The 17,959-nt window shown below is 39.2% G+C and overlaps 1 protein-coding gene across 3 annotated transcripts in view; it reads right to left on the bottom strand.

Moving 5' to 3' along the window:
- man1a2 (mannosidase, alpha, class 1A, member 2) overlaps window positions 1-17,959 on the bottom strand; it is a 127,114-nt gene that overhangs the window by 67,399 nt on the left and 41,756 nt on the right. For all 3 annotated transcript variants that reach the window (XM_042001643.1, XM_042001645.1, XM_042001644.1), the window contains exon 5: window positions 2,332-2,450. In XM_042001643.1, coding sequence (XP_041857577.1) covers window positions 2,332-2,450 — 119 coding nt within the window. The remainder of the gene's footprint in view (window positions 1-2,331; window positions 2,451-17,959) is intronic.

The following is a 17,959-nucleotide window of genomic DNA, read 5'->3' as shown; positions in this document are numbered from 1 at the left end:
AAACATGAATGTTTGTTTCTTTCACGATGGGAGTGAGCCGGGGAGAACAAGCTAACCCCCAAACAGCAAATATGGATGTAGGCGAGGAAATTAATTAGGATATCACACGTTTAACCCTTTAAAAACTAACAGAAATGGTCCACCTGTGCCTACTCCGTTATTTTTGTTCATAGTGGAGTCATTTCTTGAAGTATCATCAAGTGCTTCATATTTCTATGATCTGTACAGCTTAAGCGAAAAGATTATGAAAGTCAATAAGCAATAAAAACTCATGAAAGTGTTGAAATTATGCAATAAATATAAAATTTTTTATCCCATTTTGCAAAATAAACGCACAAAGCTTAGTTTTACTCTATACAAGTTGTTGCAGCAGTTTGCCTCTTTAAGGTTTTTGAGAAACACTCCTTTTTAGGAGTATTGCAGCTGATTTCAGCTGCAATACAAAGCAAGTGAAATATATACATGGGCATTTTTTTCCATTGTTACATCATGTGATGGAGTATTTTTAAGTGTTAAGTGTTTAAGTGTTCCCTAAAAACAAAAAGGATATACAGCATTAAAAGTCTAAAAGAAATACAAAAAAAAACCATCAGACCAAAACACTTATAAATGCAGAGAAATATTACATAATTAATGTTATTTGAACTATCTTTTTGTTTGCTTGTTTCTGAAGCCATGTTTTATGTGGAGGGTCGTGTAAGTGCTGTATGTACAGTAAGTTCTCTCACCTGCTCCGCCGAGTATTTCCTCTGTACCATTGACTACAGCTGGAAATGTGCGGAAAAAACAGGGAACGATGCTAAGACTTATCTTCCCTACACTAATGTAAACTAAGCTAAAAATGACGAATGTTGTGCCAAAAATGAATTAGAAACGGTGCTGAAGCTGCTGAAGAACTGTGATAAAAAATTAGCAAATTTTAGGGCTGGGCGATTAATCGAATTTTAATCGCAATTACGATCTGGGTTTTCAACGATCATAAAAATGAAAGGATCCGATTATTTTTGTCGAGCGCCGCTGGTATCGCAGCGCTCTGCTGCAGACTCCTCCCACAGCCCCGTCTGCTTTGGTTTTATTCAGCACGAGTTGCAAACACCTCGCCAGTGATCGGCTGGACACACGGGAGGCGACGTCGCTCCTTGTCCATTCATTTTCTATGGAACTTGCACGATGAGGCGGAAATCGCTGCCCTCCTCCAGCCAAGCGACAGGCAACATTCGTGCATGTGAAATGTTGCGTTCGTTTCCATAGGTGTGCACATGGGGGCATGCGACGCGACACAAGAAAATAGTAAAATATTCCATTTTTGTGAGTCGCAACTAAATAATCCAGAGACACAGAGAGACAAACGTTATAAACAAACAGAACTTTTTCTCAGTTAACACAGTGAACAACCCGAGATTTAAGAAACTCATCAACACTTTGGACAAACGTATCACTGCCACCTTGTCTCCATGTTAGTGGAGTGTCTCCCTGCCCTGGATGATGAGTGTGGTGAGGGTGCTGTGAAGAACGTGGCTACAGTCCAATGTTTCGACCTGTGGTCAAGCCACATCATAGAGCCGTATAGAAATGTCGCGCTACATTTTATTGACGCGGATTTCAATGTGAAAACAAAATGTCTTCAGACTAATTTTTTCCAGATCACACCGGGCAGAAGATAACTGCTGGTCTGAGACAAACAATAGCTATGGGGACCTGGTGGAAAGAAACTAGTCTGTATTACCACAGACAAGCTTCAAATGTCACACTTTCCTCTAGATGTTTTTTTATTGTTAATGGAAAAGCCAGTGTGTGCCATTTCAACTAATATGCTACGATTAAAGTGCAATGACTCCAGAAACACATAAATCTGAATGCATTTTTGGAAGCAAAAGGTGGATTCATTTAGCATTTAGAAAACTGTGGTTTCTGTTTATTTTCATTTGACTGGTGAACATCACCTCTTTCATGCAAATACTCAGGGTAGAAGATTTTAATTTCTTTTGGAACAACATATGTATATTAGAAAAGAATGACATGTTGAAAACCTTCCAACAGAGCTTAATCTGGAAAGGCCTCAACTGAGAGGGCAACTCTTTATTAAAATTAGAAGAGATGTATTATACTTATGTTTTATTTATGTCGTAATGACCTAAAATGCAGCCTCTACAGCTGTTCTTCAGATTAAAAAGTCTGTTTCAGAGCTCATTTTCTTTTGGCTGACCAACTTCCAGAGGTTAAGTGTGTCCGTCACATCCAAATCAGAAAATCCAGCTATGAAGTTGCACCAATGTCAACTTTATTCTCCCCCAAATATTTCACGTAAAAAAGGGGAAGGCTGGTACACACCACACTGAAGTCCAGATTCTGTTCGATCCACTCCTGGCCGTCCTTGAACTCCTCATGCAGACCCATGATGTACAGCGTGTCTAAAGCATCCACAATGGATGCGCCCAGCTGAGAATTACCTGCACAAGACAAATATGAGAAACCACAAAATTAGATTCATTTGTTCAGTCATAGAGCAGAAAAAGTCCTCAGAGATGTATTTATATACAGAATTAAAACTGGAATTGGATGCAAATCCATCAGAGACAGTCTCACAAAGTGGTAAAATGCATCATGATATTCAGAAGAGAGCGTGTTCAAATCTACAGAAAGATGAGTCATTTAACTCGTAAAAGCAATTTAATGTTATATTGTCTTCATTTCTAATAGGCTTTGATAAAACAAAGGAGTTATAAAGGATTCAATGAAACATCCTCATTTAATGTATGGAAAATTCCCGAAAGTTGTCAGAAAATCTTCAGATCCAGATGAGTACACATCCATTAACATGATATTTAGACTGTTCCAGTCAGCAGCACTTCCCTTTAACTCCTTCCACATTTCTATCAGCTACAGCATGCACTGCTTGAATTCCCGAGCCTGCCCAGCATCCCTCTTTATCTTGGGGCTCCATTCAGAAAGGAGAGCGCTCGGCTTCATGCAGAAGCTGCGCTCTTATTATCATCATAGACAGAAACCTCTAAATCTCTCTAAAAATACGCTGCAGTCAGAGAAGCGTAGCTGATAGCAAGATGCCCTGGCCGTCTGCCGGATCTTAACTGATTGGCCTGACTGCTGGTGGAGCTGAGCCCCTCTCCTGCACCACACAACCCCCATCTCCTTCCCGTCTGTCACTTACACCCACAGGTACGCTGGAGGCAGTTATGACACTGTGACATCACTGATGCCTGTCAAAAAGGATTAAACCAGAGAAAACTGTTGTCATGTAAAGGTTTTGAGCAACAGCTCCTGAATGCAACACTCACTGTGTCCATGAACAGCACTACACCACCATACTGGTTCCATACAGTGTTATGAGTATATATATATATATATATGTAAGTATATATTTAAGTCAGAGACCAAAGCAAAACTTCTCCTTTCCCACTTAAAAATATTTTTTTTTTAGTAAAATTCAAGTAATTTTACTTGTCTAGGATGTTTCAAAAGAATGTAAATACTTTGACTACTTATATAATTTTTGCTATTTGTGACAACTAAACTCCAGACACCTGGAAGTCGCCATCTAATTGATTCCCATGTTGTAATTTCACTTAAAACATCAAGACTGAAAGGATTTAAATGGAAGCTCTGACTAACAGGAGCCATGTTTTAATAACCTTGAGATATTCTGCTAACTCACAAATTTGGAAATAACCTTGTGGTCACACCTGAAGACTCCCCACTCCATCACTCCCTCCATCTTTCCATCAGCCCCTCCTTCATCTACATGGCCATCTGTTTGTTCTCATTCATCACTGTCTGACTGTGTTATTCCTAATCTTTCCCCTGATCACTCCATCCAAACTCTCATGTGCAAATACTCCTCTGCCCTTCTATGCATGTATTTTTCAGTCATCAGTTCATAGATTTTAAGCATACTGCCTTCAACAAAAATCCTCTTTTCCTATTTATCTGCCTCATGCCTGCCTTTACCTGCCACGGGTCTTATCTCTCCATGGAGAGTTTCTCTGTGCCTGTCTGATGCAGCTGGTTTTCTCAGAGCTCTGCTGCCTTTGATACAACACCGACTGCACCACATGAAGCTGAATTGGCACTTCTAAGAGGTAGGTTTAGGGTTGCCAGACTCTGCTTATCTGAAACAAATTGGCCAGAATTAGGTTTATCTATTTGGGGAATTATCACCAAAGCCTTGTGCAACCACAAACCACATAGTATGAAAACTCAACACACACTCATCTTCTCATTAAAACATGCACTTCCTGGTCCTTGAACTAAATTCACACCTTCTATCCACATCATTTGAACTTTATTTATACTCACACCCTCCATGTTGGCCACTGAGCTCCAGGCTCAAAACATAAAGCTGGTGTTCAGGCCTGGTATCTTCTTGTTTTATAAACTGAAGCTCTCTCCAAACGGGAAAAGATAGAGAGCTGAGGGATTTGTTTCGGAGTTGGTTGCCTTTTTCAGTGTAATGCATACATTCTTTGTGATTTGGGTGTGAATAAAATGCGGGCAGAAGATGTGGGTGGTGTTGGTGTGTTGGGGGGGGGGGGGGGGGGGTGCATCCTTTCTGATTCCTGCTACACATCCTTCTGTATGATTTCACTATAATAATCAGGAACTCCTAAAATATGATTAAGATGGGAATACTCTACAGCAATTTTTACTCTTTTCATATTGTAAAATACATCCACAATGAGATCTGGGTATTACTCAGACTAGCTGGGACACTATTTTCTACAAATACACTGCTGCTGATCTTGAAGTCATTTTCAGCGGACACACACACAAACACATCTACTGGTAACTGCAGGAATCTCAAAGATCCAACGATAACAGAGAATTTAAAACAAGTACTTTGTATTTTTGTAATCTGTAATGAGATGCGATCACTTGATACCACTTTGTAGGAGAAAACGTGGTCATAGAGACCGTTTATAATCCGGGATGCAGCATTGTTAGTGTGTCAGCTCAGCTGTCAGGTTTCTCTGCCAAGACAGTTTGTACCTAGAAATGTAAACATGTCTGCAGGAGAAACTATACTAGCCGTCCAAAACAAATAAGTCACCATCTGCATCTAACTAAGCAAATAGGTAAGAACCTCCCGATGGATAATTACTGCATGGATAATTATGTTTCGGCTGGTTAGGGTTAAGAACTTTCCAATTATCAAAAGATGGAAGGATAGCGAGGAAACATCATCTTCGTAGAAGAAAAGCAGTCAGAGAAAAGTTTTGAATGATGGTGATCAGTGATTATGTAAACATTTACTGAAATCAAACAGAAGAAAAACAACAGTAGAACTCGGCTATGTTGAATAAAAAATGAATAAATAAAGAGCGTTTCCACTTGCACGAAGGGAACTCAGGACTGGGACTGAACAGCTGTTTAAAAAGAAAACCACTTATCAGTGAGGATAATCGGGGCAAAAAAAAGCTTCAATATACCAGGGAGGATAAAGATTGGACTCTGGAGCAATGGAGTCATGTGGTCTGATGAGTCCAGGTTTACCCAGTTCCAGCGATGGAAGCATCAGGGTAAGAAGAGAAGCAGACGAAGTGATGCAGCCATCAAGCCCTGATGGCACAGGCATAGTCCAAGAGGACAATGCCTGGATTCATGGGGCTCAGATTTGGAAAGAGTGGTTTAGGGAGCTAGAGACATGATTTTCATACATGGATTGGCCAGAGTTCCAATCTGAGTTCCATTCAGAATCTTTGGGATGTGCTGGAGAAGGCTTTGCACTGCGGTCCAACTCTCTCATCATCAACACAAGATCTTGGAGAAAAATAAATGCAACTCCGGATGGAAACGAATCTTGTGACATTGTAGAAGCTCATTGAAACGAATGCTGCCTAAATCAAAGCTAAAGGTGGTCCAACAAAATATCAGAGTATGTGTGTGCATGTGGTGGGGATACGTGTTTATAATACATACACCCTTTCTACATTACCTGACTTTTGTGAGTAACTAAAGAAAATTAAATAAACACCTTATACATTTATTCTCATACATCATGGAAGCAGCTTCTATCTTAAAAAACAAACAAAAAAAAAACTCTGTTGCTCTTCTATATTCAGGCTGATCTCAAAGAATTTGAACCAAAATATTAAGACTAAAAGTGTGTACACTAACAGTCACACATGCTACAGTTTTGTAGAAGTTTGTCTCCTCTGTGGCTCAGGGTCCAATGTGACACTTCAGACTGTTTTGTAAAAAGCCAAGCGGCACTAAACAAAGCCAAGTCAACTCCCTAGGCCAATCCAGACCAGTCTGGCTGCATGATAACTGGTTACCAACTTATTTGGCAGCGGAACTGAACATCTGCTGTGTTCTGCTTTCAGCTTCAGAGAGCGACTGATTTGACTGGGCCTTCCTCTCAACATGAGCTCCCTGGCTCAACTCCAGCCTGATTGCCTGTTTCCAGGCCTGGCGCCAAAGTCAAAGCTGTCAGCACCAGTTTAACAGTGAAGTCATTTGATGGCATTCCCTCATCCGTACAAAGACAATGAAGCTAATAACGCTGAAGTTAACTGTGCCAGGTGTAGCTTGGGTACAGGATGTAAAATGGACAGATGAAGCATAAAGGAGGTTCCTGAATTTCAGAACCAAATTTTGGTGGATCTTACAACATACAATATGTCCAACTTAACACCAACACCACATAACAAAACCATGAGATTTTACTGATCACAAACAGACTAGATAATTAGAGAAAAGGCAAAGTATTGGTCTGATCAGAAAACTTTTTTATCATATTAAGTATCTGAATATAATTTTGTAATTTTCTGCAAATTAATGCTAAAGTTGTGGTGAAAAATTTATTTTGGGAGATTATAAACTTTTTGACTACAAAACAAATCCATTCACCAGAATTTTCATGTTTTAACCTCTCGATTAGAAAGAAATCAAAACAGCCATCAGAAATTACAGCCAAAATGAGGGTTCCCAGGTAGTACCTGGGAAGAGAAAAACTCGATTTTTCCATAGCACATCACTGCAATCTTGTCTTTAAATGCCAGTATCTAAGGTGATATCAAATGTTGGCTACCTAAAGCTTTTAACATCAAGTCCATATTTGTGTGTCCTTGTGAATCCTTTCATACAACAAATGTTGTTGAGTACAGAAAGCTTGCACACATTCAAGTGTTTTTTCACGTCCACTGGAGAAATTTACAATCAGGTAAAAATTACACCATCAAACAGCGAAGGTGATTTCATCGTCCTCCCACGTTTTCACATAATAAATATAAAAGTAGCTCTATCTGATCTGGCAGCAAGTTCAATAATAGTCCAACCAGCTGATAGGAGAGCTGCAGAATTATCCTGATTATTTCCGGATGGATTGCAGTATGTCAACAGTTCAGACTGACACGTGATAATACTGGACGACAAATGCAGACTTGTAATGCAGCAGCCTTAACCCCTTATGCTTCAGTAAGGGGATGTCCCCTGCATGCTCAGGACGGGGGACTGAATCAGAATCAAGATTGGATGCAATCAGTTGGTCGTCCTTATCTAGGCTCTCATTTATTCTGAATTGGCTTGTAGAAATACTGATTGGATGACAATAAATTGCTTCAAACTGATTTGTCTGCAAAGTGTCCTGAGATGACGACATTGTGAACGGACGCTATACAAAAAAAAGCTGAATTGAATTGAATGTGTTTGTTCCTTAACTGCTGCACAATGCTTATACCAATATGCACGTTATACATCCACATTATCAGAAAAATGTCCGCTTAAAGCTCAACAAAACCAGTTCTCGGAAAAACAGAAGACAAGGTCATAAAAAAGAGACTTCTTTATATTTCATCAGTATGTATATTTAAAATCCTGACAACACAAAATGGAGACGGAGCTTTGAAAAAAGCTACACACAGAGCCAGGTACTACCAGCCACATAAACAGATAAACTCTTTTTTACATCTTTGTACAGAAACTGAAGCTCGCTGCGTGGTACTAAACCAGATCTCTCCAATAAACCTAACTACCACAAGAAAGGCAGTAAATATTTCAGTGCCCCATAAAATGATTCAATGCCATGACTTTAGGCTCCTGCATTCACCATCATGTGGTCACATGTCCGGCAGAAAACGTAAAATAAAAAAAAGGGGGATGGGGGAGACGGGACCTGTGGGTATAAAATCTCAAAGCTTCTTTGTGTTAGTTTAGTTAATTTTTTTTTTTATTTTCACACACATAATGGCCTTGTTTATTCAGCTCTTAGAAGGATTTTTGCACATTCCTGCTGCATTTCAAAACAGGCAAATCTTGCTGTTTCCTGCAGTCCAATTTGGCCCCTGCAGCCCTGCTGAACTGTGGATCTGATAGGGAACAGTGAGAGAAAACCACAGAGAGTTCTGAATGACATCTGAAGCTTAGTTGGGGGCAAAATTCAATTTATTCCTCCTTTTACACTTAAAAAGGCAGAAAGCCTGCATTGTGTTCTCTGTGAAGGATTTTAAGGGCCATGAATAAGGTCATTAGAAAAACATAGCAGTATGAGATGGAGTGAGATTGTAAAACATGTGATAGTATGAAAATGATGATGTTAAACTTTCATCATGATATAAAGAGTAGCTCATCCTGTCCAGTAAATGTTCGTTCATGTGATGCCCCATTGACAATAGAGCTTATTCTGTTATAAACAGAAGTGACAGTTCTGGGTTACTTTGGTGTATATTTAGAGAAATTAGGCAAATAGAACACATTCATGGTACATGGAATGATGTTTGTAAAAATTATTTAATTAATTGTTTTTAAAAAGCCAAAGAAGGATGAGAGAAATTAGTGCACCTAAAAGTGAGTAAGAAAATAAATAATAAGTACAAATAAAAATGAAACAAAATAAAACAAAACAAAATAAAACAAACAACTAAATAAAAAACTAAAATATCATACACAAAACTATTGTTTTGTAGGAGAAAATACACAAAATGCCACAATGAAGATATTTTACTTTCATTTTTTTCAAGTGTATAACAACAAGCAATAAATACAGAGATGACTATCAGAAGTTAAGCTCCCTGTTTTTGTTGGTAAAAATCAGACTTTGAACCAGCAAATCTTCAACTATCATCACCCTGAGCGGCACACTGCAGAGCTTGACAAGCATAGCAACAGTAACATAGAAAGATGGGGGCTTAGTTAGGGGTCAGTTGTGTTTCTCTCCATCTCCAAACCATGATCTCTGCTTCTCTCTCCTTCAGCTTCTCTAATGCAAGAAGCAGCCGTGGCCCCTCAGGCAAAAGTTATGAAGCAATCATCAGTCAAACCTTCAACCCAATCCACCCTTTCTTCCACCACAACTATCAACACATCCAATATTCAGTCTGCGTGTGGTCCCTTTACGAGCCTGTCTGTTTTCCATGCAAAGAGCAAAACCATTTTGAAAAGAAAATCATTTAAATGATTTAGCAGATATTAACAAACAGAACAAAATCTCACCATTTAATCAGGAGGCTGATGGACAGGGATGCGCATGGAAGAAATGGGCAAACGCTCCTGTGGTGGATTTAAAGATGCATCAGTCCAATATCACAAGGTTGTGATAACAAAATCCCTTTCATCTCAATCTGAATGTATTAGCAGAATTTAGTAAAAAATTTAAAAACCCCAACGATGCCACCTATAAGAGAACCCAAACATAGACTGTATTCCTATTAAACTTGAACAGAACAGCTCCATTAATGTGATGGAGTGTAGGGCACAGCATGCACCAAGACAGGACAGCCATGACACAAGCGGCTGAACGAACTGTCAGGCAGCAAAGAAGAGAAAAGTGGTTAAAAAAAAAAGAAAGAGATACCTGTTGCAGAGTAATTTAGAGTACAAATGTGCAGGCATGTGTGAGACAGAAAGACAAAGATGTGTTCCTGTGATGAAAGTTGCAAAAAAACTGAACCAATTCAGTCCTGGGTAACAAACATAAACTACTTCACATGAGTTAAATAAATAAAACAATTATTCAGCAATTTGACAAAGAAATTACATTACTGACATAAAACATGGAAGACTGATTCAGCTACATCAGGGTGGCTGCAGCTCGGGAGGAAGAGCGGGTCATTACTGGGTCAATCTCCGATCCAATCTCCAGCCTTGGATAAAATAAAGCCCTACATACATTTTCCACTAGCATCTTTCTCACTGGTCAGTCACTTCTGAACATCAGTAGCTGCTCGACCCATCCCGAATAAACGTAACAGTGATTGTGTTTGCATCATCTACATCCTCCACTTTGAAATCAGCTGGGTCAATATGACAAAAACGGTACATTTCTACCTGGTATAATATTCATAGAAGGAGTTAGTCTTTTTAACGCCACCTCGTTGCTAAACATTTATATAATTAAAGTTTTGTTTTGAAAGTTTGTAAAATATATATATATATATATATATATATATATATATTCTTCTATTTATGATCAATAAATAGCATTTATTCTTTAGAAAATTTAGCTGAATTATTATTGAAGTATTACCACACTTCTATAGCATGTCGTTATACACTTGAAGAAAAGTATATCCATCGTGGCATTTTGTGTATTTTCTCCTACAAAACGATTGTTTTTTTTTCCTATAAGAAACAAAATATATTAGAAAACAATCAGACTGGAATACACTTGTGAGCTACAAATCCAATCAACTTATTTACCTTTTTTTTTTGCTTAAAGTTCTGCTAAAACTAATACAGAACTACTTCAACTGAACTAAAATATTTTTACCTCCAGGCTGTTTAATTTTTTACTTTTGTTTCTTTCAATATTTTCCCCCTTTTAACTTGTCATGTCCAGCATCATGACTATAGAACGTGGTCTGGCCATTTGTCCCATTTTATGAATATTTAAATGTTAAAATGAAGTTCTTGTTACAAATTTTTAAGACAGCTGGTCCTAGAAGGATTTACCAAACCATCCCTTCTAATAAAACAAGACTGAAAGCAACATTTTATTATACAGTCACAATCAAAATTAAAGCATCTTCAGACTGAACACCAGCCACTTGGCCAACCTGCTACTTTATGTACCAGACACCTGTAATTATTATCATGAGGCTTTGTTCTTGTTCTCGAGGTCACATAAATAAGAAAAAAGTTTGTGATGGTCCAATTAATTCGTACTCCACGAGAAGCTTTGTTCATGGCAGGGTGGGGCTGCGAAGGCAGTGTCCGTGTCTTTAAATCCCACGTGTTGTTTACATTTATCTACTTTCTCACCACCTCAATCAGCTGTTCATTAAATCTATCTGTTCAACCGCTCATCAGGGGAAATGTGGAAGCCAAAAATTTATGCTTCATTCTTGTCCGTGTTAACTACGCCCACTTCAAATCTGACCAATCACACAATACTTCTGAGCCCCACAAGAGGACAGTTCTAATTGTCCATCTATGTATTCATTCACTACAATTATCCTACTAAGCCTTAAGCTTTGCGTAGTTACTACAAGATCGGCTCCCGTATTACTTTTGTTTTTTTTATGTTTTGGTCTCTGGTATTTTAATTTGTCTTGTGTTTATTGTTGCATGTTTACCAGGCAGCACTGTGGGTACTGAAGAATAGCAATAGAAAGCAATAGAAAGCAATAGAAAGCAATAGAAAGGAGCACTGCAGCTGTTGCTAAGGAGAGAGAAGCATCATGGGAGAAAATCCTGCTGAGTTGACGTAGAAGCAGGAATCCACTAGTTCATTGACTTAATATTTAACTTTATTGCAACTGTAGCATGTGGGTTAAAATATTGGTGGACAGAATAAATTCTTGAGTTTTGTTCAGGTTCAATCCCACTGCAGAAACCCACACAAACTGAAGGTGAAGCGTAACCCACCTTTCAGAAAAGTAAGGCACATTGTTCTGGGCCGTGATTTGATATCTAATTTATATTTCACAGTGGCTATTTCTACATCTAGTAATGTAAACCTTGCCTTGCATGGCAGCTTCTGCCATCAGTGTGTAAATGTGTGTGTGAATGGGTGATGTGATGTATATTGTAAAGCGCTTTGGGTATCATTCCAGGTACAGTAAAGCACTAAATAAATACAGACCACTTACCATTTACCATTCAAACCCCTAACAAATGCTGTTTTAATATACTTTCCTCATTACTCGACACATAGTTCTCTTTCCAAAATGTTCTGTGTTGCTAATGTTTTTTAAAAAAGGTTCTGTTTACAAAAAGCACTGCAGCATGAAGCACAAATCCTGCTGTGACATCACCACATGTCCACAGTGTGTGATGTTGGATATCTACAGCCACAGAATTTAAATAACTACAATCCTCTCCCTATGTAGACTGATTTGTATTAATTCAGCTTGTAAATCTCTGGAATGGCCTTGGTACGGACAACCCATGCCTGGCAGCTGCTTCAGGTGGGAGGAGACAGGGAGAGACTCCGGGTTTCTTTATGGTGAACTTGCCAGTGAGAAGGCTCACTTCACAAAGTCAGTTACCATGGTAACAGACTCAGGGTAAGACCCAGAACTCAGAGTTTCCCTCAACTCAGGGTTACCATACTTCAACATAACCAGACTTCTGGAACAGGTCCCAGGTCCTACTCCACTAAGACAACAACATTTACAACAACAATCCTCAAAAGTATTGTGCAGTACATCCGATGCACCAGTCCATCCACATGTTGGTGCAAGCACAGAGCTATATATGAACTCCTTTATACCCCTAAAACAACATAAGTAATTTATGTTATTTTGCTTCACTAAGTACAAGTTTCTGCTTGTCGCACATTGGTGCATTTCCAGAATGCAATGTACCGTCTCACCCTGGGAGCCAATCGTATTATAACATGAGCTTAATGCTGGGAGACAGAAAGGAAAGCTACATGACTTAATGGTCATTACAACAGCTAACAAAACCCTGCAGAGATTTTAAGTAGGACTGAATATCCAGTATCTCTAAAGTAGATTACATGCCTTAGGTTGTATCGATCAAAAAAGCAGGAAGTCAAAGTGTCGTCTGATCCAATATTCTGAGATCCTGGATGAGACTTCAACCAAACAGAATCTAAAGTTGGAGGCTGTTCTTAGATACATGATCTGTCAGCTATTCCCTATCCAACTGGCCCTTGCATGGCTAATAATTAATAGGATTGCACTGGTCCAGGTTTTCAAGTGACTTTATGACAAGTTTAAAACAGATAAAGCAGAATGTTATCTCCACGGACAAACAACCAAAGTATTGAAAGATGCATTTTTCATGAATAATGAGCATCCTCCCTCCAGTACTGGGCTGACAGGGGATCAATGTGTTCAAACTACCTCTGAAGTTTGCATCCCTTCCATCACCTCCACCTCCTCCTGCCTCAGGCTGTGTGATATCATTTCCTGAGAGCAACTTAAAGTTACTCATGGGAGATAGTCATGCAACTGGAACAGGAAAGATTCTGTGTGAACAAGTTTAGATTAGAATCAACAGACTGCAGGTTTCAGGGAAGAGAGGAGCAGCGTATATAGGGCAGAACTCTGATTTACCAGTGGATTCCCACATGTGTTAGAAGACAAGGTTACATCCAGAAATTGCTTTAATAAGGTTGCCCAAAGCTACAAATGAATCTAAACAACTTTATAACCCAAGGAAAAAAATGCTGCTGATCCTGATGTGTTGCTGCATGTGATCAATTATTTCTGACCATGCACTGGTCACATGCAGGTCAGCAGAAGCAGCATAACACGCCAGCCGTAACACTATCCCAAAAGCATCTGATATGACTAATTACTATTTAGTTTTTATCAGCTTTTACTAAATGAATCAGAATTTATGTAATGGCCTGAGCATGTGAGCATGATGCATCATTGCTAAACAGAGCTGTGTGAGAAATGATCCTTTTCTTTTATAATTTCTCCATAAATATCACAAATTATGTTGGAAAATGTCCTCCCAAGGAAAGGAACAGTAAGTGTTTCACACTCCAAACACCCTGTCTTTCCCTACATAGAATATACAATTTTGGGTATTCTTGTGACAATGGTTTGCAGGAGTGAGATGCAGCAACAAGTCTTGATTTGCACTCAGGCACCAAGACACTGACTCCACTGGGCTTTCAGAGCAAGTCCATGAAGCAAGCTTGTCCACTTGATGTCTGATGGTCAGGTTTCACATAGTTTTACAGCAGTGGTAATGATTTTGCAGCTATTGTGGCATCCTTAGTGGTCTGAACAGGAAGTGTTGGCCTGGGTAACTTATCCGTAATCTGGATGTTGCCCACGAAGTGTCACGTAAAAATTAGAGTAGTGGTTCCCAACCTATTTTCTTTGGGGACAATAGGGACAATTTGTAGACATTAATAACAATGGCTCTGTATGTTCAAAGCCTCAGGGACATCCTGTGTTCTTTGGGTGGCCCACTGGGGGTGGTTCCAGACCCCCTGATGGGAACCACTGCTCCAGAGAATAAGTTTTTGTTCATACTGCAGGTCTTAATGCTCAATTCCCACTTTTCTGCTGAGTTTTTAGAAGGTTTTTCACATTGAAAACATTCAAATTTAAATGCGACCACCAGCAGGCTGAACAGTCAACAACCCACATATACAGAACACATGATGTCAGACGCAGCAAGCTGTGTCTACAGAGCGAAGTATGGATGCTACAGGTCAGTGTGTCTATCAGTTTTGAAGTTGGAGAGAAACTGAAGCTGGTCCAGAATTGTGACATCTGTGACATCAGTGACACAGAAGTTGGACCATCAACCATTCAGACTGAGGTTGCTTTAAAAAACATCCAATATAAGTAATAATAATAATAATGGATTAGATTTATATTGTGCTTTTCAAGGCACCAAAGCGCTTTTACATTGTATCCATTATTCATTCACTCCTCACTCATACCCGGTGATGGTAAGCCACATATGTAGCCACAGCTGCCCTGGGGCAGACCGACGGAGACATGGCAGCTAATCCGCGCCTATGACCTCTCCAACCACCACCGAACAGTCATCCACATTCATACACCAGCGATGCCAACACTGGAGGAAAGGAGGGTGAAGTGTCTCGCCCAAGGACACGACAAAATTCTGATGATTGTAGTGATTGTAAGCATACATGTTTGTTTGTCTCTCTGTGTAGGCCCTGCAACAGACTGGCAACCTGTCCAGGGTCTATTCTGCTTCTCGCCTTGTAACTGCTGGGATAGGCTCCAGTTCCCCACAACCCCTAATTAGAATAAGCAGTTTAAAAAATGAATGAATAAATTAAACTTTCATAAAAACAAAACAAAGAAAAAACATATTGGCAAAGGATGCCTGATACCAATGTGTGAACACGTTAATGCAAAGAGACGAATCGGTGGAAATAACATGGAAATACAGGTGCGTTGTTGTAGCGGTGAACCAAAATCACCAAAAACCACTTTATTCTCCATATTTATGAAGATTCTTACAGTTTTCTAACCTTCCATTTAGAGGACGACTGCACGATGGCCCATTTGCTACAACACACAATTAAAAACACACAGAAGTCGCATCTGACATTCTGGTTCACACTCCTTACCAGCAAACTATCTCATATCGGTACTCAACATTGACAAGTACTGAAACGTAGGTACTCGTACTTGTACTCTGTTTGAAAAAATGTATAGGTGCATCCCTAATATTGGTCATATATGGCCAAATAAAGGATCAGAATGTTCCACAAGTGACCAGTTTTTGCTTCTTCAACAAACATTTTGCTCCTTCACTGAGATCATCGTCCCTGAAACAAATCAAACCAGGCTTTGGTTTTTTAGCTGAATCTATACCGTTAACATCATCTAAGCCTTTCTGTGGATTTGTACTATGAAGGGAACTGTGCCTCTGTTAGCTCAGCTTTCACTATGTATCCTTTACACTACCATAGGTCATTGTCCCTGAAACCATGGACAGTTACAGACAGAGGCTGGGTTTGCATCTGTGCTCAATATCAGCTTTATGTATTCACCACAGAATAAAAAAGGGACAAAAGAAAAACAGACAAGCCAGGCCCAGTAACAACTCAAGGTAATCTGAGCTGAACAATAAGAGCAACAGTCCTCTTGTTACCATTCTGGCTTCTCCTCTTCTTTCTGGGCAGAGTGAGGCTGAGTAGTAAGGCGAGACTTCGTCACTAGACTATCCAGACTTCCCTTCAGTTGAGTAGGTACTACAGGTAAAAATTAATACAAAACAAAAATGTAATTTCTATCTAAGAGGCTTTACAATGAATGCATACTGCATCAGAGTTTCACTTACAGTGACAAGATATCAAAGTGATTTAAATCCACATCTCACAGTGTTTCTATTCACTCAGCTTTCCTGAGTGTGTCCCCGTGGTACAAGCTGTCAATGCTGATAAGAGTTATGGATACAGCAGTAGCCTGCTGCATCTAGAATATGTATTGCCCTCTCTTTTCTGTACTGTTGTTATAAGCACATGCACACACAGACAATCAATACAGCCAAGTTCCACAGGGAGATAGGATACCCCTCATCAATAATAAAGTGTGTTTTGTGGAGAATGCATCACTTTTCCTTGTGTCTTCACTGACCACCCTGTGACTAACAACCTGCACATTCCCAGACTCACTTATTACAAAGGGGCATACACAGACAAAGAAAAACAAAAGGACACATTCCAGATGAACTATCCAACCAGCAGGAACACCAATGAATGGAAACACACATAAACCGCATCAATCTGGAAGCTCACGAAAGTCCCACACGCTCCTCCAGCTGGTTTAACACACCGCACTTCATTGGAAAGTAAAACCTCATAACTGTGTTTCCATATGCAGCACACACACATCCAGCAACATTAAGCACACACACACACAAAAATTAAGAAAAACAACATTAAGCAACAGCTTCATATGAATAAATTTACAGTAACAGCTTATTTAAAGGTCATTATCAACAACGGATGGAGGTTCATGGATGTTTTTACATAAGCCAGCATGGCAGCTGGAAGACCTCAGAAGACGTCACAGCAGCGGTAGGAATGAGAGTATTTTAGATAATTCCAGTGTTTCTGGAACCTAATCCACACTGAAAAAAGGTACAATTAAAGACTGCATACAACTGACAGACAAAACCATCCTGATGTAAATCCCACCAAGCCGCTCTGAAACTTCGCTTTCAAGGCATTCACAATGAGCAACACAAAACTGCCATCTCAGTCTGCTGAAGGCTGCTTTATAATGATCTTCAGCTCGGTTTTAAAACGTCTCTGGGCTTAGTTGACTGTTACAGTCCTTTGCAGCGTTTAGTTAGGTTCTCTGAAAAGCTTCTGTACGTCATCAACTAAACACTGAAAAGTTAAAAGTGAGATGAAGATAAATACAGCTGGCCAGGAAATGGTTAAAAAACACTAATTCAGAGACTCAGATATTTCATCCAGATGTTGCCTGATGCCCAAAAGATAACATGTATAATATATATATATAAATACTTCCTCATCTGTATATGTTCATCTCTAACAACAGTTATTAATTACCACTGTGATTAATACTTCAAACTCCAAGCCATTATTTATTTATTTTTTACTATTTTTGGTCCACCTGTGTTTTTTTTCAAATGTAAAAGTACATGTAGAACCTGAAGCCTTTTAATCCCACTCAACATCCACACATTATTTTTCCAGACAGACTCAGCTGTCAGATTATGAGGCTAAAATGGTGTAAAATGAATCTATGAATTGAAATAGGGCCATAAAGACCAACCTGAAAAACCAAAACAGAATTTATTACTAATCATACTAATCATAAATAACTAATTTATGAACAGTTATCCTCACAAAACCAACTCCAACTCGGCTCCTTTTGGGGCCGCCCTGCATCAAAAACATCTTCTTGGCTTTATTCCAGCCATAGAGGAGCATCACTTTGTTCTTTTTAGACATAGATCTTTCTTGTCACTTGTTGCTCTTTGGCTGTTCCTGATTAGATATCAGCACCAATTTTATTAGCAATTCAAGCCACTTCTTGTCAAACTTTCAACCTTCTAGCAA

The sequence above is a fragment of the Melanotaenia boesemani genome, chromosome 12, assembly GCF_017639745.1.
Source record: "Melanotaenia boesemani isolate fMelBoe1 chromosome 12, fMelBoe1.pri, whole genome shotgun sequence".
Lineage (NCBI taxonomy): Eukaryota > Metazoa > Chordata > Actinopteri > Atheriniformes > Melanotaeniidae > Melanotaenia > Melanotaenia boesemani.
The sequence above is the reverse complement of the archived record's forward strand: the minus strand, read 5'-3'. Positions and strand labels throughout refer to the sequence as shown.